Source organism: Oncorhynchus tshawytscha, linkage group LG05 (genome assembly GCF_018296145.1).
Source record: "Oncorhynchus tshawytscha isolate Ot180627B linkage group LG05, Otsh_v2.0, whole genome shotgun sequence".
Classification (NCBI taxonomy): domain Eukaryota; kingdom Metazoa; phylum Chordata; class Actinopteri; order Salmoniformes; family Salmonidae; genus Oncorhynchus; species Oncorhynchus tshawytscha.
This window is the reverse complement of record NC_056433.1, coordinates 49,803,950-49,825,560: the sequence shown is the minus strand read 5'-3', so window position 1 is coordinate 49,825,560 and position 21,611 is coordinate 49,803,950. Positions and strand designations below refer to the sequence as shown.

Here is a 21,611-nt window from a genome sequence, read left to right as displayed (position 1 = left end):
TAAAAAACAAAACAAATGTCAAGGTTAAAATGGTCTGCTCCATTCACGTCATTCTGCATTATGAACATCTGGGCCATTTTTCCAAAATGATGGGTATTTGACCTATTGGCTAGGATTGAAAGCATACAAATACACTGCTCAAAAAAATAAAGGGAACACTTAAACACAATGTAACTCCAAGTCAATCACACTTCTGTGAAATCAAACTGTCCACTTAGGAAGCAACACTGATTGACAATAAATTTCACATGCTGTTGTGCAAATGGAATAGACAACAGGTGGAAATTATAGGCAATTAGCAAGACACCCCCAATAAAGGAGTGGTTCTGCAGGTGGGGACCACAGACCACTTCTCAGTTCCTATGCTTCCTGGCTGATGTTTTGGTCACTTTTGAATGCTGGCGGTGCTTTCACTCTAGTGGCGGCATGAGACGGAGGATACAACCCACACAAGTGGCTCAGGTAGTGCAGCTCATCCAGGATGACACATCAATGCGAGCTGTGGCAAGAAGGTTTGCTGTGTCTGTCAGCATAGTGTCCAGAGCATGGAGGCGCTACCAGGAGACAGGCCAGTACATCAGGAGACGTGGAGGAGACCGTAGGAGGGCAACAACCCAGCAGCAGGACCACTACATCCACCTTTGTGCAAGGAGGAGCAGGAGGAGCACTGCCAGAGCCCTGCAAAATGACCTCCAGCAGGCCACAAATGTGCATGTGTCTGCTCAAACGCTCAGAAACTGACTCCATGAGGGTGGTATGAGCCCCCGACGTCCACAGGTGGGGGTTGTGCTTACAGCCCAACACCGTGCAGGACGTTTGGCATTTGCCAGAGAACACCAAGATTGGCAAATTTGCCACTGGCGCCCTGTGCTCTTCACAGATGAAAGCAGGTTCACACTGAGCACGTGACAGACGTGACAGTCTGGAGATGCCTTGGAGAACATTCTGCTGCCCTGCAACATCCTCCAGCATGACCGGTTTGGCGGTGGGTCATGGTGTGGGGTGGCATTTCTTTGGGGGGCCGCACAGCCCTCCATGTGCTCGCCAGAGGTAGCCTGACTGCCATTAGGTACAGAGATGAGATCCTCAGACCCCTTGTGAGACCATATGCTGGTGCGGTTAGCCCTGGGTTCCTCCTAAATGCAAGACAATGCTAGACCTCATGTGGCTGGAGTGTGTCAGCAGTTCCTGCAAGAGGAAGGCATTGATGCTATGGACTGGCCTGCCCGTTCCCCAGACCTGAATCCAATTGAGCACATCTGGGACATCATGTCTCACTCCATCCACCACAGACTGTACAGGAGTTGGCGGATGCTTTAGTCCAGGTCTGTGAAGAGATCCCTCAGGAGACCATCCGCCACCTCATCAGGAGCATGCCCAGGCGTTGTAAGGAGGTCATACAGGCACGTGGAGGCCACACACACTACTGAGCCTCATTTTACCTTGTTTTAAGGACATTATATCAAAGTTGGATCAGCCTGTAGTGTGGTTTTCCACTTTAATTTTGAGTGACTCCAAATCCAGACCTCCATTGATTGATGAATTTGATTTCCATTGATAATTTGTGTGATTTTGTTGTCAGCACATTCAACTATGTAAAGAAAAAAGTATTTAATAAGAATATTTCATTCATTCAGATCTAGGATGTTATTTTAGTGTTCCCTTTATTTTTTTGAGCAGTGTATAATAAATAGAACGAACTCACTGACTTGAATGAAGACTCCTGTTCTATTCATTCTATTTACAGTATGTGCATTTAATCCTAACAGGCAAATCCAGATTGATAATTTTTGAAACTAGGCCCAGCGGATTACATTTGGAATCTCTGAGACATGTAATAAACCAAACAAGTCACGAGTAGGGTACATTAGCCAAACAAAATACAGATTTACTACGTAAACTATAATAACCGTTATGCATTTTGAAAAGTGGGTAAACAGGCATCGAATTGAACCCATACAGAAGTTGTATGTAAGAAGAAATGTGCATTTGCCGTTCATTTGCATGTGAATTGATGACAATTGCAATCATTAGGAGACTAGTGATTTTCTTTATTTACAAGGATACTTGAAGTGGTCTATTGATCAATAGTACATAAATCTAACTTCCGTTTCAAATGACAAGAGGAGCAATATAAAAGACAGCCTCATTTGTCTGATTGACCACTACTCAATGTTTAGTTTATAAATAGTACAGAGCAGTCCAAATATCCATACAACAGATAATGTACAGCGAATGTGCCACCCACACGTATTGTTATATTAAATTATGCTAAGAAAAAAATGTTATACTTTCGAGGGATGCAGAATTACGTTTGTTTAAATGTATTCCTTCCCCCAACTTTTGTCTTACGGCACAATGAACTTCTCAATCAAATTTCAAGAAAAAAATAGTAAGGTTCAGCCACCGCCCACCATAGACTGTCATAGGATCGCGATGCCGCACATACATACACATACTTTTCTCCGTGCCATGTCACACAGACCATATGGAGCAAATACATCAAAAGCGTAGCCTATACACCAGGGGTTTGGGGGCTCTTGTGTCCAGATCGAAAACAAATCTTACTTCAATCTTAATAGAAAGTCACTAGCAGGTGATCAATCAAATAAAAACATTCTGGAATGCACACCGCTCCACTCAGATTTAAAAACAAATCAGTTACTTCAACTTTATTTTTATTTGCAAGCATGTAGTTTTCCAAGACATTCTGAAATGAACCTACCCAGACCTTTGTGTCGACAGAAAAGTGACCATGTGCCAACCACTGAGCGACCGATTTGTTTAGTATGGTGAAACTTAAGGTAAGAGAATAGGGAAACCAACAATAGCCGTCTTTGGGTTCTAACCGCATGTGGGTGTGGGGGAACGGAGTAGAATTTCACAGTAGCTTTGGCAAGACCATCCGTTGAAAGGAGGGATGGGGATATGTTCAAGTTTGACAAGTTAGTTCTTAAAATTAATATTTCTAGGTCAATACAATGTCAGAATTCCATATAAATATACATTTCACAGATTAGTACCCAAAAAAAAAATCAAATAGGCTAACCATGAACGTAATAGGTTGGGAGTAAGATGCGTGACATTTCTGCAGTGTAGGCCTACTAAAAAAGGCATTCAAAGGGAGACGATATGCACGTAAAAATCCCCAGAATTATCCAAACAGAAGACTAAATCATGACATTTCTCAAATAAAAGCTGAAAAATACCATTATGGTTTAAATTGTTTGTTACAGAAACTGCTCTGGCTTTTGTTGAAGTGATACATAACTCTGATTATTTTAGTGACAATATGTGGATCACTTTTAAAAAGCTATTTTGTCAATAAATTAGCATGATTAAGTATGCTAATAAACATTTGAAGTTGCTATTTCAAGTGTTTTTGTTTTTTTGAACTATTAGGAATGTTTTGCTCTGCCAAGTGATATTGTGTGGAAACGTATCCCAACTGTACATGTTTGAAATTAACAAACTACATCAGTAACCTACTGGTCATTCAGGGATAATACAGAAGGGCTAGGATAGTACACAAAGATCCAGTTCATGTTCACAATTAAACACATTCCAGGATAAGGATGATCAGAAGCCTTTTCTCAATCCTCAGAGAGCAATCTGTGAAAGTGGTCCGTCCTCCTCTTCAGTACTTCCCGGAAATCATCCTACAGAAAAATTGTGATTTCAAATTAGTAAACATCAACTATTTCTTTGGTAGGTCAATTGCTGGTGATGTTTCTTGTGGAATACAAGTGGTCTTGAATGACATTTCCATACACAAGACAAGTTTGACTTGTGGTATTTTGTAGAAGACTGGCTAAGTGTTTAGAGATTCAAATCAAATCAAATTTTATTTGTCACATACACATGGTTAGCAGATGTTAATGCGAGTGTAGCGAAATGCTTGTGCTTCTAGTTCCGACAATGCAGTAATAACGAGCAAGTAATCTAACTAACAATTCCAAAAAAAACTACTGTCATACACAGTGTAAGGGGATAAAGAATATGTACATAAGGATATATGAATGAGTGATGGTACAGAGCAGCATAGGCAAGATACAGTAGATGATATCGAGTACAGTATATACATATGAGATAAGTATGTAAACCAAGTGGCATAGTTAAAGTGGCAAGTGATACATGTATTACATAAGGATGCAGTCGATGATATAGAGTACAGTATCAACGTATGCATATGAGATGAACAATGTAGGGTAAGTAACATTATATAAGGTAGCATTGTTTAAAGTGGCTAGTGATATATTTACATCATTTCCCATCAATTCCCATGATTAAAGTGGCTGGAGTAGAGTCAGTGTCATTGACAGTGTGTTGGCAGTAGCCACTCAATGTTAGTGGTGGCTGTTTAACAGTCTGATGGCCTTGAGATAGAAGCTGTTTTTCAGTCTCTCGGTCCCAGCTTTGATGCACCTGTACTGACCTCGCCTTCTGGATGGCAGCGGGGTGAACAGGCAGTGGCTCGGGTGGTTGATGTCCTTGATGATCTTTATGGCCTTCCTGTAGCATCGGGTGGTGTAGGTGTCCTGGAGGGCAGGTAGTTTGCCCCCGGTGATGCGTTGTGCAGACCTCACTACCCTCTGGAGAGCCTTACGGTTGAGGGCGGTGCAGTTGCCATACCAGGCGGTGATACAGCCCGCCAGGATGCTCTCGATTGTGCATCTGTAGAAGTTTGTGAGTGCTTTTGGTGACAAGCCGAATTTCTTCAGCCTCCTGAGGTTGAAGAGGCGCTGCTGCGCCTTCCTCACGATGCTGTCTGTGTGAGTGGACCAATTCAGTTTGTCTGTGATGTGTATGCCGAGGAACTTAAAACTTGCTACCCTCTCCACTACTGTTCCATCGATGTGGATGGGGGGGTGTTCCCTCTGCTGTTTCCTGAAGTCCACAATCATCTCCTTAGTTTTGTTGACGTTGAGTGTGAGGTTATTTTCCTGACACCACACTCCGAGGGCCCTCACCTCCTCCCTGTAGGCCGTCTCATCGTTGTTGGTAATCAAGCCTACCACTGTTGTGTCGTCCGCAAACTTGATGATTGAGTTGGAGGCGTGCATGGCCACGCAGTCGTGGGTGAACAGGGAGTACAGGAGAGGGCTCAGAACGCACCCTTGTGGGGCCCCAGTGTTGAGGATCAGCGGGGAGGAGATGTTGTTGCCTACCCTCACCACCTGGGGGCGGCCCGTCAGGAAGTCCAGTACCCAGTTGCACAGGGCGGGGTCGAGACCCAGGGTCTCGAGCTTGATGACGAGCTTGGAGGGTACTATGGTGTTGAATGCCGAGCTGTAGTCGATGAACAGCATTCTCACATAGGTATTCCTCTTGTCCAGATGGGTTAGGGCAGTGTGCAGTGTGGTTGAGATTGCATCGTCTGTGGACCTATTTGGGCGGTAAGCAAATTGGAGTGGGTCAAGGGTGTCAGGTAGGGTGGAGGTGATATGGTCCTTGACTAGTCTCTCAAAGCACTTCATGATGACGGATGTGAGTGCTACGGGCGGTAGTCGTTTAGCTCAGTTACCTTAGCTTTCTTGGGAACAGGAACAATGGTGGCCCTCTTGAAGCATGTGGGAACAGCAGACTGGTATAGGGATTGATTGAATATGTCCGTAAACACACCGGCCAGCTGGTCTGCGCATGCTCTGAGGGCGCGGCTGGGGATGCCGTCTGGGCCTGCAGCCTTGCGAGGGTTAACACGTTTAAATGTCTTACTCACTTCGGCTGCAGTGAAGGAGAGACCGCATGTTTCCGTTGCAGGCCGTGTCAGTGGCACTGCATTGTCCTCAAAGCGGGCAAAAAAGTGATTTAGTCTGCCTGGGAGCAATTGACTCAAGGTTTGTTCCTCTGCTTTCTCTACACCCAAGGGAACATGTTTTTCACAAGGATCCCATTGTATACCCACTTCCCGAATTAGAGCTCTGTAGCATGTGACGTTTGTTTGGTCTTCTAGGATTAAATCCAGTTTGACAAGTATACTGAACATAAATAAATGGAACATGAAACGATTTCAACAATCCTACTGAGTTTATACATAGAAATCATTCAATTGAAATATATTCATTAGGCCCTAATCTATGGATTTTACATGACTGGGCAGGGGTGCAGCCATGGATGGGCATAGGCTCAGTCAATCAGAATGAGTTTTCCCCCACAACAGACTGAAAATTAGGAATATTTCTTCAACTGTCCAGGTGGCTGGTCTCAGACAATCGCACAGCTGAAGAAGCCAAATGGAGATCCGGGGCTGGCCTGGTTACACGTGGTTTGCGGTTGGACTTAATACCATATTCTCTCAAAATACGTTGGAGACGGCTTATGGTAGAGCAATGAACATTCAATTCTATGGCAACAGCTCTGGTGGACATTCATGCAGTCAGCATGCCAATTGCACGCTCCTTCAAAACTTGAGACATCTGTGGCATTGTGTTGTGACAAAATTGCACATTTTAGAGTGGCCTTTTATTGTCCCCAGCACAAGGTGCACCTGTGTAATGATCATGCTGTTTAATCAGCTTCTTGATATGCCACACCTGTCCGGTAGATGGATTATCCTATCAAAATGAGAAATGCTCACTAACAGGGATGTAAACAATCTTGTGCACAACATTTGAGAGAAATAAGCTTTTTGTGCATATGGAAAATGTATTATTTCATGAAACATGAGACCAACACTTTACATGTTGGGTTAATATTGTTGTTCAGTATAGGTAGCAAATTATGGAAATGTAAAGATTTCTTTAAAAAGACAATACCCAAAATAAAAATACTAATGCCCTGTGAGGTGGGATACCAAATCATTGTCAACTTACTGCTCCTGACAGTCTCACAAGACACGGGATGAGCTTCTGAAGTTCTTTGTCATCGTCATTTCCAGACCAGCTTTTGATGGGAAGCACATTCATCAGCTACAGAAATAAAGTAGGAAGTTAATAAACTTAAAACCACTCTGCATCAAAAAAAATATATATAATAATTGTATAACTAAGTGAACAACAACATCACAGCAAATGTACATGGTAGGGGTACGTGTGTGGAGCGTTGTCCAAAACCACTGTCTTAGCAAGGTCCCTCTCAAGTACACCCAAGTCCTTGACATAGTGCCCCAGAACACAGGTACAGTTCTGTTGATACAAACGGTGTCTATAAAAAAACATTTAAAAAAAAAAAAAAAAAAGAGATTAATGCACATTTCAAGTACATCCAAATATCAACTGAAATATGGTCCTCAAATCATTCAAAATCAGATGATATTGTCAGCCCGTCTCTGGTAAACAAAACTCTGCAGCTGCAATATCTCTAAAACAATACAGCAAAACAAGTATGGCTAAAATAACAGACAGCAACACAAGTTACAATGTTAACTTCTCATACCGAAAAAGCCTTCTCTTTGGGTCCAAGATGTCCAGGATTTTCTCTGCATATTCTTTCTTCGCAGATGTATAAACAAACATCTGAAAACAAACACATTTGATATATTTAATTAAATGTCCTTAACCCCCTTGAGTTGGTCCATGCCCCTGCAAAAATGAATTAGCATAATACAAAAATCCCTATACAAATCCATCAGTTTAAACCAGATGTTTTTTTTTGTTACATTGAATGCATCTCAATCCAACACATCTGTGGTGAAAGGTGACAGAGCTACAGTGGTGTTTGCCAGACCATGAGACATCCCGATAATTGGTCACCTCACAAAATCGTCTGTAGCATCCAAACAGTTTGGCCTACAAACTATTATGACCCCTCTATGGAAAGACGACTCTCACGAACACGATGGTGTTCAGAAAGTATTCAGACGCCTCGACTTTCTCCACATTTTAAAATTGATTATATTGTCTCCCCCCTTATCAATCTACACAATACCCAATAGTGACAAGTAAAAACAGGTTTTTCATATATATATATATACACATAAACAGATATCACATTTACATAAGTACTCAGACCCTTTACTCAGTACTTTGTTGAAGCACCGTTGGCAATGATTACAGTCTTGAGTCTTCTTGGGTATGACTACAAGCTTGGCACACCTGTATTTGGGGAGTTTCTCCCATTTTCTTCTGCAGACCCTCTCAAGCTATGTCAGGTTGGATGGGGAGCATTGCTGCACAGCTATTTTCAGGTCTCTCCAGAGGACATTCCGAGAATTTACCCAAAGCCACTCCTGCATTGTACTGGCTGTGTGCTTAGGGTCGTTGTCCTGTTGGAAGGTGAACCTTTGCTCCAGTATGACTTCCTGAGCACTCTGGAGCAGGTTCTCATCAACGATCTCCCTGTACATTGCTCTGTTCAGCTTTTCCTTGATCCTGACTAGTCTTCCAGTCCCTGCTGCTGAAAAACATCCCCACAGCATGATGCTGCCAACACCATTCTTCACCGAAAGGGCTGGTGCAAGGTTTCCTCCAGACATGACGCTTGGCATTCAGGCCAAAGAGTTCAATCTTGGTTTCATTAGACCAGAGAATCTTTTTTCTCATGGTCTGAATCCTTTAGGTGCCTTTCGGCAAAGTCCAAGCAGGCTGTCATGTGCCATTTACTGAGGAGTGGCTTCCATCTGGCCACTCTACCATAAAGGCCTGATTGGTTGTCCTTCTGGAAGGTTCTCCCATCTCGACAGAGGAACTCTTGAGCTCTGTTAGAGCGACCATCGGGTTCTTGGTCACCTCCCTGACCAAGGTCCTTCCCCCCCGATCGAGTTGGAACTACCAAAACCTATTTTCATTTAAGAATGGAGGCAACGGTGACCTTAAAATGCTGCAAAATTGCATCTCGTCTCGGAGCTCTACTGACAACTCCTTCGACCGCATGGCTTGGTTTTTGCTCTGACATGCACGGTCAACTGTGGGACTTTATAGACAGGTGTGTGCCTTTCCAAAGCATTTCCAATCAATTGAATTTACCACAGGTGGACTCCAATCACATTGTATTTACATCGTAAGGATGATCAATGGAAACAGGATGCACCGGAGGTCAATTTCAAATCTCACACCAAATGTTTTGAATACTTATTTACATAAGGTATGTTTTTTAAAACATTTGCAAAAAAACTCTAAAAACGTAACAAAATGTGGAAAAAGGTCAATGGGTCTGAATACTTTCCGAATATGCTGTAGCTTAGTAGAACCCCCACAATGGCTGAAAAGTTCAGTATGTTGCAACAAGAATATATATATATATAACACATAAGAACTTAGCAATCAAGCCTAGGAGCATACCTCAAAATGTTTTGTCATGGCTTCTAGAAATTCTTTCACATGTGGTCGTAGAATCACGTAGACCTATTGAGTTAAGAGAAGATATTACAATCCTCTCTGTTAATGTCATTATAAAACAGGCATTCATTCTATCTAAAAAATGTTTTTAAATAAACTCAACACCAGTCATTACAAGTCTAGAAGGAACTGGTTGATGCACTCACCTTGTACGGATTGTCCTGGAAACATGTGCGGAAGGTATACTCTGCATCCTCAATCACATTCAGAGAGCTGTACATGAGTGTTTCATCCTAGAACACAGAAATAATTCCAAACAATTGGTACCACAGTGTTTGATTTAACACATAAAATAAATATTCATATAAAATCAGGTAAATGCTTTGTTTAGTCACTGAACTCAAAAAGTTAAACCCAACACTCACCAGATCTAAAACTAGCGTAGCTTGGGGAGTACTCCTCGTCTTAGGTGGAATGTCTCTTATGCAGGGTTTGGATTGCTGGCACTTGGATGGAATGTTCTTCATGAAAGAGAAGCTAAAGACAACAATGCAACAGATTCAAATTACTTTCAGAACAAGGGAGTGAGTCCTCCAGAACCACGGACAATGGGAAAGCGATTCTAGGCAGTGGATTATTTCAGAGGTGCATCACAAAGCAGGAACTATTAAGTCGATCAGGCTGGCCAGCTAACTTGTAAGTTATTTGATACCATTTTGGTGGTTTGTTGGTAACTCCTTGATCCTGCATTTTAATATAACCCCATAGGTGATTCAACTCAATAAGTAGACATTGGATTTAATAATATATGTTATGGCGTGCAGAAGGGATGCACCAATATTTTTTTCTGATACAGATAACCAATATTTTCAATTTTAGCGGCCTTTTAAGCACTCGAGTACAGTTAAATAGTTAACACACACATGGACGCAGTGGTCTAAGGCACTGCATCTCAGTGCAAGAGGCGTCACTACAGTCCCTGGTTCGAATCCAGGCTATATCACATCCGGCCGTGATTGGGAGTCCCATAGGGCGGCGCACAATTGGCCCAGCGTCGTCCAGGTTTGGCCCGGGAAGGCAGTCATTGTAAATAATAATTTGTTCTTAACTGTCTTGCCTAGTTAAAATAAAGGTCACACACACACCAAAAAGTTATTTTATTGCCATTTACTAAATGTCCCCAATTACCAGTAAAACAATCAAAACCTATTTCTTTCACTTACTTGCTGTTTCATTGTTCATTTGTTCAGTCGTTTCATTCTCAACCAGGATTTCATCATACATGTCAAGCAGTGAAGTTTCAGCTGTCTGTCTATGGCCTCTCTTCCTCGGTGCGCACCGTCACTGTGTCCATTTCCATCTTGTCCAGTTGTGTATGTAACATTTCACGTAAACTCTGCTTCTTGTCTGCGTCAAAGTAGCGGTCCTTGTACTTAGCATCGAGCATGGTGGCAACACAGTAAAAAGGCTCAGAGAGAATACCACCGAATCGCTTGTTCACATCCTTCAGTACTTTTGTAAGTTTTAACCCCACGGTCTGTGTCGGCAGTTTTGTTGAGCAGGCGTTTCAATGCCATGACAGAGGGCATCACGTCTTCTGCAGACACAGTTAATTAGCTGATTTCTCAAGTCAGTGCGATTGGTGATAGGAGTGTGTTCATGTTTCCAAGTTTCAAACATGTTCTCAAATGCCATTGAAATGGCGTCAGCGGTAAGAGAACTAGCACATTCTTGAGCATGGAATATGGCTTGCCTCAGTACGTAATCCTCGTCGACCTACTGTGCTGTCAGACTCAGCATGCTCATGGGGCTGACATCGCTGGTCAAAATGTCAGTCGTGACGCCCATAGCAAGTAGCATAATGAATTCCATTATTTCGCCGTTAATGGATTTTTCCTGAGTTGTCTCGCTGAAATATTCTTACTCTTTCAAATGACTGCTCAACCTGAACTTAATAAGTTGTTGGAAGTGTGCACTTACTATTTTTCTGCTTTTGTTCTGTGTATCGCTGTATTCTTCATGGCGTCATTATGTCATCTACCTATGTTATTCACATCAGCTTTGACATCGGTTTCTGTCATTTTTAAGCTAATGTCAGCCGATTCCGATATGCTCACCGATATATTGTGCATCCCTATAATTGTATTCCACAGCACCAAGAACACAATATAAAAATGGCATAACTCACGGGCTGAAAGTGTCATTGCAGTCCTCATCTCCAGCGAGAAGGCTAATGGAACCATAGCCAAACACACACTGCTCTGGGCTCATCACATCACCACTGCTGGGGGTTCTCACATCTGAATAGGAAAAAACTGCCTTGATTAAAATGAATAGGTATATGACCCTGGTATATGACTAGACCAATTAAGAGGTTACTGTGCTGACCTCATCCACTCTTGCCTCAAGAATCACAGAATGACATGCATGTTTGATAAACAATGCAAGTCCTTGCTAGCCTATACAGTAGTTTGTTAATTTGAAACTGACAAATGGCAGTTTCTCTGTAAACAAAAAGGGCTACCCAATGGACCCAGGAAAGTGCCAAATCATGATGGCCTATTCTCCAAGACGAAGAAAGTATGTTCTGCTTTACACAAAACATTTCTATCCGAACGCTGTGAAAAACTGCACACCCATGTACTAGCCTCTGGTCTTTCAGGCAGACTATCCCACCTGCATACAAAAGCTAACACACACTCGTATGCTTACCTAATAAATCAAATCTAATTTTGTCACATGCACTGAATACAACAGGTGTACTTTACCGTAAAATGCTTACTAACAAGCCCTTAACCAACAATGCAGTTCAAGAAATCGAGCTAAGAAAATATTTACTAAAGTGTTTTTTATTATTATCCAAAAGTAACAAGAAAATTACATAACAACGAGGCTATATACAGGGGGTACCTGTACCGAGTCAATGTGCGAGGGTAGTGACTATGTATAGATAATAAACAGCTAGTAGCAGCAGTATAAATACACTTTTGGTCCTCGACTTGGCACTCCGGTACCGCTTGTGTGGAAGTATGCAATTTTGAGCCTATACTTACTTTCCTTGGTAGGAGTGAGGAAACGGACAACGGGGGAGTAGATATTTCGCACAGTGGAATTGAGGGGAAAGGAGGGGTTTAGCTCCGACAACACCCGGTGATGGCGCACATTAACGGGGGTCTTGAAGTCCAGATCTAGAAATGTATACAGAATGATTCAGTCAGTATTGAGTTGCCATTTTGAAATAAATGTCAATAGAGCAATTGCATTCACCAAAATTAACAGGTACCTTCTCTTTCTTCATAGTCTGGGGCTGCCACCCTTTTCCTCCCACGCCCTTGTACAAGAGGGCGCTTTGTAGAGGTGGGGATATCATCAGAGTAGAGTGACTGGTCGTATAGCTGTTGTACCTCTTCATCCTACACACAGAAAATATAATTGAGACAACAGTATGAAAAAGTAGCCAAAAGTTCATCAAAAGGATCAGAATGCCCCCCCTACACCTAAATGACGTAGAGAGCAGAGACTTACCGATTGACGGCCAAGTTAGCTACCAAAGCCAGCTAATTTTAGCCCTACTAGCCTGCATTAGGTTAACCCTACCAACCTGCATGAGTCAACCAGTTGCTATCAACACCTAGCTTAGAGCTACATTAAACTAAATTTTTGAAAATACATAAACACCATCTAACCAGTTAGCCAGCAAGCCTAGCCTGGCCGGCCGCCCAGCCTACCCAGCCACCTAGCCTAGCTAGAGAACAATCACAGACAGGATTAGTTATAAATATATTTGGAAAAAACTAGGCAGGAACCCACAGAACACAAAAAATGCCAGCAGATAACGTAGAGAAATCGACTTACTGATTGACTTAGCTACCTTTTAGATGAACTAACTTCAAAGTAATGACTCGGGACGTCGGGTTTGATACGAAAGCTTCTTTTAGTAAGAATACTTGTTTACGTTACATTTAACAACAATTGTTTTGGTACTGAGCAATGCAGGTAAGATGCTGTCGGAAAGTCAGCCACAATCACTGCACCTGCACATAATTGGCGCGTTATCACTCATTCCTCTCGCAAGGCATTCTGGGACTTTCAGTCAAAAAGCGTAATTCAACACAACCCAATACAATTACATATGCAAATAAATCTAAAGAAATATCTTTAGATACAGCTCAAAGAATAAACTTAAACATTAACTCTTAACACATTAAAGTTACAACATCACCAAAGTCAAAAGAGCCAAGGAGAAGCAGCTAGCTAACCAATAGGATATAGTAATATAGGTTACAGGCTTCACATTCACGCTAAGCACAGAACCTGGTTTCTGTCAGAATATCATTCCCCAACCCTGCCTTCCACTGGTTATATTACGCCATCAAAGTCCTCCGGGGTGAAACGAGCACCACATACAGTAGAAGTGAGCATGGTCCCCATACTCCAATACGCTAGCTTCAACCGGACAAACTGTTCCGACTTCAGTTTACTTCTCATTTTTGGGCCACAAACGAGTCGTAATCCCTTCCTTGTGGGTAGTACAGCACTAGCTACAAATGAAAACTACTCTAACACTCACTCGCTCGACTACCAAACACACAGGACATGGTTTCATTGTGGATGTACATAGTAGCTTACCAGCGCCAACACTTAGTTTGGAATGTAATTACACGTTAGCATGGCTAGTAGCTAACAGTAGCAAGCTGGAACTAGCTTCTTTCTTTTTTTTAGCAAGCTGGAACTAGCTTTTTTATTATTTTAATTTTATTAACAACAAATCAATACATAAAGCACATGAGGGAACAGAAGCATACATAGATTACAAACAATGGCCAATCGAGCTAGGGGGTACAATATCACATTACAATTACACAAGGATCTTAAGGGACATGCATATACTTACGATTCTAACAGCTTTTTTGTTAGTAGAGCATTTAACCGTCTTAAAATACAGTTCAATTTCTTTTTGTAGGGTACGAAAATGTGGTTCTGTTTGTAAATTTACATTTGTGTATATGAAATTTGGCCCAAAGAATAATTAAATTACAATAAAAATGTTTCAGCTTATTTCTATTGTATGTAAAGAATCCAAACAGTACATCTCTCCACAAGTGTAAAATCTTCATAAATGTGTTCAATTATAAACCGACTGATGTCTTGACAGTTTTCTTACATGCATACAATGCCAAAAAAGATGCAACACTGTTTCTGGGTGGTCATTACAAAAGGAGCAATTTGAGTTTGTTTTCCTTAAACTTCTTCATATAGTGGTTGGCAGGATAATATTTATTAATAATTTTAAAGGAAACTTCCTTAATTTTGTTAACAAGTAGGTATGTGTGTGGCAACATCCAAACTTGTTTCCAACAGATATTATCAATAAATCCATTCCAATAAGGCATGACATAAGGTATAGATACAACATCCTACTGAAACAAGGTTCGTATCGCTCTGTTGTTGAATGGACCAAAAGTGAAACAAATCTTTCCTACTGATGAATCAACAGAGTCAATAGAAGGTAGGCTCTGAGGGTCAGGTCATGACACGTTCCTGAATAACATAGCAACACCAGAGGGAATGGCATCTAAAACAATTGCAAAATCTTTAGGTGTTACAGGGACCTTGTAAAGTGATAAGAATTCTTTATAACTGAGTAAAAGACCCGCTGCATTTACCATTTGGCTCACCAATAGGATATTATTTCGGAACCAGTATTCTAAAAACAAATAAGTATTTTTAAACAATATATCCCGATTATTCCATATATAATATCTGTGTGGAGAAAAATTGTGTTTATAAATTAAGGACCATGACAAGAAAACTTGCCGATGAAAAGTAGAAATTTGCACTAGAACTTTGTCAATATTATAATTGCAAAACATGAAATTAAGGCCACCAAAAGTAGAGAAGACATGAGGAATAAAATTCCAGATAGAAGTGGGTCTTCTTAGCAATTGTTTTATCCAATTGGTCTTAAAAGTATTATTTAAAGTAGTAAAGTCCATAAAATTCAGTCCACCATTCTCATAAGTGTTCATTACAACAGTTTTCCTAATGTAATGGGTACGGTTTCTCCACAGAAAGTTGAAAAGCATCTGGTCTATCTCCTTGCTTATTTTACTGTCAAGATATAAAGATAAGAGCACCATATGCTAGTCTAGAGATACCGTCGGCCTTGGTTATTAGGACTCTACCCTTTAAAGATAAATCAATGGCTACAGAGGGACTTAGCTTCTTCTGTTGTTTTTTTTAATAAGAGGGTTAAAATTTAGTAAGCCTTTAGACTTCTGATCCTTTGTAATGGCTATGCCTGAATATGTAAGTTCTTCTTTTACTGGAATACCATAATATGAAGGTGTCACAATCTTTGACAGCTATGAGTTCACATTTATTAATGTTAAGATATAGACCAGACGCTTTGGAAAAGGATTGTATCACATTGATCGATATGTGAATTTTGTTAACGTCTTTCAGAAAAAGTGTAGTATCAGCCAGCTGGCTTATAATAATTTCTTTACCAGCTATGGAAATACCTTGTACAGGACTATTATTTAAAGAATTTGCAAGAAGTTTGGTGATTAATAAAAACAGGTACGGAGAGATAGAGGGGAATTAGGCAAGGTTGTCCTAAATTTTTATGGCTGCAGGGGCAGTATTGACTAGCTTGGATGAAAAGGTGCCCATTGTAAACGGCCAGCTCCTCAGTCTCAGTTGCTAATATATGCATATTATTATTAGTAGTATTGGATAGAAAACACTAAAGTTTCCAAAACTGTCAAAATATTGTCTGTGGGTATAACAGAACTGATATTGCAGGCGAAACCCGGAGGAAAATCAAAGCAGGAAGTGGCTTCTGTTTTGAAAACTCCATGTTCCATAGCCTCCCTTTGCTGGATTTAAAGGAATATGAACCAGATTCCTTTTCCTATCGCTTCCTCAAGGTGTCAGTCTTCAGACATAGTTTCAGGCTTTTATTTTGAAAAATGAGCCAGAAAGATAACATCGCGTCAAGTGGTCACATGAGTTTTACTCGCGCAACAGTTTGGATACGTATTGCTTTTCCCTCTCCTACTGTGAGACATTTGCAGTTGATATATTATTGATTATATATTTTAAAAACAACCTGAGGATTGATTATAAAAAACATTTGACATGTTTCTGTGGACATTATGGAAACTGGAATTTGTCTGTGTTGTCGTGACCGCTCTTTCCTGTGGATTTCTGAACATAACGCGCCAAACAAACTGAGGTATTTTGGATATAAAAATCATCTTTATGGAACAAATGGAACATTTGTGTAACTGTGAGTCTCGTGAGTGAAAACATCTGAAGATCAAAGGTAAACGATTAATTTGATTGCTTTTCTGATTTGTGACCAAGCTACTTAATGCTAAGTGTACATAAGGTTTTGTCGTGCGATCGATAAATTTACAAATGCTTGGATTGCTTTCGCTGTAAAGCATAATTTCAAAATCTGACATGACAGGTGGATTAACAAAAGGCTAAGCTGTGTTTTCCTATATTGCACTTGTGATTTCATGAATATAAATATTTATAGTAATATTTATTGAATGTAGCGCTATGCTATTCCGTGGTTGTTGATGACACTTAGTGGGATTGCAGCCATAACAAGTTAACTCTAATCTGGGTGAGATGCCATATTTCAATTTGATAGAGCTGTTACCATTTGCATAGAGAGTCTTAATAATAGCCTCACAGAAAAATTCCAACGCCAAGTCTCTCAAGGGAGTGGAAGAGAAACCGATGCTCTACTGTGTCAAATGCTTTATAAAAATCTAAAAATATAATATGAAGCTATCCTCAGTTATTAGGTCTGAGCAGTCAAGTATGTCTAATACTAGTCTGACATTGTTAGAAATATGTCCGTTCCTCATGAAGCCAGACTGTGTTTCATCAATGATTGCATCCAGGACTTCTTTAATTCTTTTTGCAAGTAGTAAGGCATTTTTTATTTATTTTACCTTTATTTAACTAGGCAAGTCAGATCTTTAACCTCAAATTTAACTATATCATTATTTAATAATGAGCTATTTAGCTTCCAGTAGGATGCTCTACCAAGGTTAGTATCAGGGGTAAATATTTTGATATCAATGTAAATAGCCCTATGGTCTGTGAGGGGAGTAGTACAAATATTTGTAGTAACACACTCACTATCAATACATTTGGATATAAGCCAAAAATCTATTCTGGATTGTCTGGAACCTGTTTTGTTACTCCAAGTGAACGATCTGCCGGCCGGAAACCGCTCTCTCTATCTCCATATATCAGTAAGATCAAACTTTCCCATAAAAAGTATTAAACCCAAATTCTGATTGGTTGGCCTACCTGGGGGCCATTTATCAGTTGAATGATCTATTGTAATGTTAACGTCTGCGCACGGAACCCGGTAGCGCGATGAAATTCGACAACATACGGTGATTGCTACATAGTCATTTTAAACATTCATGAAAATACAAGTCTCATGTTTCAAAAGCCTAGAATCTTGCTAATCCAACTGCGTTGTCAGATTTAAAAAAGGATTTACTGCGAAAGAATACGATGCAATTATCTGAGGATAGAGCCCCATAAAAAAACAACTATTTCAACCAGCACAGGCGTAACAAAATCAAACTGCAATAAAATAAATTGTTTACCTTTGACGATCTTCCTCTGTTTGCAATCCCAATGCTCATTGTTACACAATGAATGGTCTTTTGTTTGATAAAATCCACTTTTATAGCCTAACACGAAACATTTTGTGAACCGCTTGTGTCGTGAAGTCGTCTCATTCCATTTGACGACACATTTGAGGTAAATACACACACAAAACGTGACTTGTCCAGTCATGTTTGGTTTCATTGCAATCAACTGCTTTGTTTGGTATTAGTGTTATTGGTTGTGTTACAACTGGTTTGTAACACAACCAAACTTGATGGGTCATTTCGCGGGCCGTATTGACTGAAAGAAACCGATTTGAAGACAACAAGTAATGACATTGTGCACCAATAATTTGCCCGCTGTTTCTCTGATTGACTGTATTTGAACCCAATGACAATTGATCGTCTCAAAATCTAGCTGGGTAGATAGCCAATGAGCTGAGGTAAACGGCAATATGTAATGTTTATGTGTTGGAAGACCAACCCATGTAGTAAACTCCGGCGTAAAGAGGTTCATTCGCAATTGACGATTCATACCGGAAGGAGCAAAGCATGTTGCGCACAGCATTGTTTTGGTAAAGCGCATATTTGCCCTCATGTTTTTCACTGAAATTGACCCCATCATCCTATCTGAATGGTTGTTTTGTCTTGTTCATTTTAAAGATGATGAAACAACAATTAAAGAAAAAAACATGTTTTTTTCCCCATTGTATTATATTCTCCTACATTCAATTCACATTTACAAACTCCAGTGTTTTCTTTCAAATGGTACTAAGAATATGCATATCCTTGGTTCTGTGCCTGAGCTACAGGCAGTTTATTTTACCTTTATTTAACTAGGCAAGTGTAGAACAAATTCTTATTTTTAATGACGGTGGGTTAACTGCCTGTTCAGGGGCAGAACGACAGATTTGTACCTCGTCAGCTCGGGGGTTTGAACTCGCAACCTCCCGGTTACTAGTCCAACGCTCTAACCACTAGGCTACCCTGAATAAAATATGTTTCACATAAAAAGGTTCCTAAGACCTTTTTTGGAAATAAGTATTAATAACTAAATAGAGCAATAACTGTGTAAAGTCAGAGCAGACCTGTATGCCCTTTAAAACAGTATCTTAGTTACGGTATACATAAAAAATAAATAAAGCTTTCAATCTTCTTCGTAAGTTTGTAAACAAAATTAGGTATTCTGGTCATACAAGAACAAACTAATAAATTGAAATACCTGAGTATTCCTGAAAAATAGTCACCTGATGCTTGTTAGGTAAACATAAGGAAAATGAGAATACCATGGCTGAAACCATCAACCTGTTCCTTCTAGTGAGATTTTAGGGAGGAATGTAGATTTCTGAACCGTTGATGAAGCCTCGTCCTCCGAAGAAGTAAGCAGCCTTTCCCTCATTTCGTGCTATCTTGATCGTTGGCCACAACGTGTTCCTTCTTTCTAGGTCCTCCGGGGAGAGATGCTCGGGGAAACGCATATCATGGCTCTGGAGGAAGGCGTTCTTCCTAGCAGCTTTCCAGACAGCATCCCTGTTGAATCTGGCAGTGAAGAGGATGATGATACCGCTAGGTCTTGAATCGTTTTGCTGTTGCTTCTTGCCGAGGCGATGCACAACGTTGATGGTATCACCAACTTTGTTCTTCTTTGCAGGCAAAACTTCTTGGCAGATACGGATAGCCTTCTCCACTTCTGACAAGCCGTAGAGTCTCAGGTTCCATTTTCTTGTGTATTGTTCAAGATCAGTGATACGTCACCACACGCAAACTCCAGTCTTTTTCAAGCCTTCGATAACAATGGCGTCACACCTGGAGTTGATGAGTTAAGGAGAGGGAAGCCACGATGTCAGAGTTCATGTTGGGTTTTTTGGAGGGTGGAGGTTTGCACGGAGTAACCGGTAAAGAGAGGAATTCGTCACCTTCAACAGCATGATATTATCCATAGGCCAAGCGTAGTTATGGCAGTTGTCTATAAGCACGTTTCTCTCTTGTGGATTAGCAATAGAACGGCTAACTTCTGCTTTTTGTCACTTTGCATGGACATGCCGAAATAAATGATCCAAGTATCATTCCAGTCACAGGAAAGGTCTTATCTTGAACAAATAAAAAATAATGACTAAACGTTATTTTTTTTCACAATCTTTCTGAAGTTTGGTACGGAGCTCCGTTAAAAAACGCGTCTGTTCAAGCCGCCATCTTGGCACCATCTCAATTGTTTTACTTATCGAATTGTACAAACATAGCTAGGGGTCGTCACAAGTTACCACAGCCAAAGACTAAACCCACCTATTTCTACAATCTCTCATAATAATCTGACGATAAACCTTAACCACACTGCCAACCTTATTAATAACCTTAAATGAAGACCAAAAAGTGTTTTCATAAATCTTTACGATATAACCTATTTGACAACCATTAGCTAGCTAACGTTAAACCAGTTAGCTATCAAGCTCCTATGCCAGTTAGCTACTGTAGTTTGTTCGCCAACGATAGTGCGTAACACGCATTCGAAGTTCTCATATTAAGCCAAGCAATTTTGGCAAAACAAGTTTCTCGACTTACCTTTTGAGTTACGTTCCGCGCCTCTCTCTTTGAGTTCCGCCGACCGTTAAACCGTGCTGATGAAGGGTCAGCAATACTTCGAGACCGAAGTCTCATCTTCATGAACTGAAATGTGTTGTGTAGCTACACAAACATTACTCGTTATACAGCTCGTGAAAATAATCATGGGCCTACTCAAAATGTCGATAGGAAAACCAGTTCCTGTTTGTGATTGTCTGTCGTCTCCCATTCGTTCTTGTGCCGTATTTTTTTTTATCTACCGGAAAGGTTCACACAAAGAGAGTACAGTAGGAAGATAGGCAGAAACTGCTTCTCCGATATAAATCCCCGATCACGTTTGTAGGCGATGTTGGTTATCTAAACTCATGCGCAGAATACGTTATCGGGTCTAACGGTCGTCTCTCGCCGAACTGTGCATGTAAAGGCCGGAAAATCAAAGGCACTCTGTCGATATAAAATATATTTTTGACAAAAATTAGATTGGAGTATTAACATGTTAAACTACTCAAGACATTTGCTCGAATCTAGGTTGTGCCTTTACATTTATAGAAAATTAAAAACTAAGGAAGAATTGTTCACTTCTCTCATTGACTTCTCAATCTCCAAACCCTGACCTGGTCTGCTTGTTGTTTTACAAGCGTTCCCGGAAGTCTTGCGATGTTGCGCCTCTGTGTTTAGAAACTCTGTTGTTTACAGCTGCTGTGGGATACCCTTTTCATGCTACTTCGATACGAAGTGATTTTCGCTAACCCTAAACCCCTTCTTGACATTAACCTCAGTCTCCTAACCTGCTACGAAAAAGTCACTTCAGTATCGAAAAGGTATGAAAAGAGTGTTTCCCCTATGGAAAGAGAGCCTATGACACAACTTCCGCTTTTGGATGTTAACAAGGCGACACTCAGAGATAATAGAGAACACATCATGGATATAACCATTTTTAGCATGGGCATGGCCATTGAGGACTTCCACCATGCTTCTACCATTTTAAAGTAGTCAACTAGGTGGGGATTCCAATGGGTTGTAGCCTCAATGGTGCTGCCCATGCCGTCACAGACACTATAATGGCACTGATATAAAGATTAATACTTTATCTTATGGCGACACTCCTAATGTAGCAAGCATAAAATAAATGCCTGAATCTTCTATTTCGCTTGAGGGTCTATGCTAGTCAATGGGATTTCCTTCCGCC

General features: G+C 40.6%; 1 protein-coding gene across 1 annotated transcript; it reads right to left on the bottom strand.

Annotated features, from left to right (window-relative positions):
* Positions 1-2,661: 2,661 nt before the first annotated feature.
* Positions 2,662-21,205, bottom strand: LOC112250752 (CTD small phosphatase-like protein 3). The gene is made up of 11 exons (XM_024421156.2): positions 20,423-21,205; positions 12,499-12,628; positions 12,269-12,403; positions 11,404-11,515; positions 9,641-9,752; positions 9,422-9,508; positions 9,219-9,281; positions 7,375-7,454; positions 7,017-7,143; positions 6,813-6,908; positions 2,662-3,659 (listed from the first exon to the last, which is right to left on the bottom strand). The coding sequence occupies exons 1-11, from the start codon at positions 20,522-20,524 to the stop codon at positions 3,594-3,596; spliced, it is 1,110 nt and encodes a 369-aa protein (XP_024276924.1). The 5' UTR covers positions 20,525-21,205; the 3' UTR covers positions 2,662-3,593.
* Between the last annotated feature and the right edge of the window lie 406 nt (positions 21,206-21,611).

What these genes read in the sequence shown, in the direction of transcription:
- LOC112250752 (XM_024421156.2), bottom strand. Translation starts at nt 20,524, where the DNA reads ATGAAGATGAGACTTCGGTCTCGAAGTATTGCTGACCCTTCATCAGCA. An exon ending in CCTCACTCCTACCAAGGAAA is followed by an intron (nt 11,516 to 12,268) that starts GTAAGTATAGGC and finishes TTTCCTATTCAG; the next exon opens with ATGTGAGAACCCCCAGCAGT. An exon ending in TCCAGGACAATCCGTACAAG is followed by an intron (nt 9,282 to 9,421) that starts GTGAGTGCATCA and finishes TTAACTCAATAG; the next exon opens with GTCTACGTGATTCTACGACC.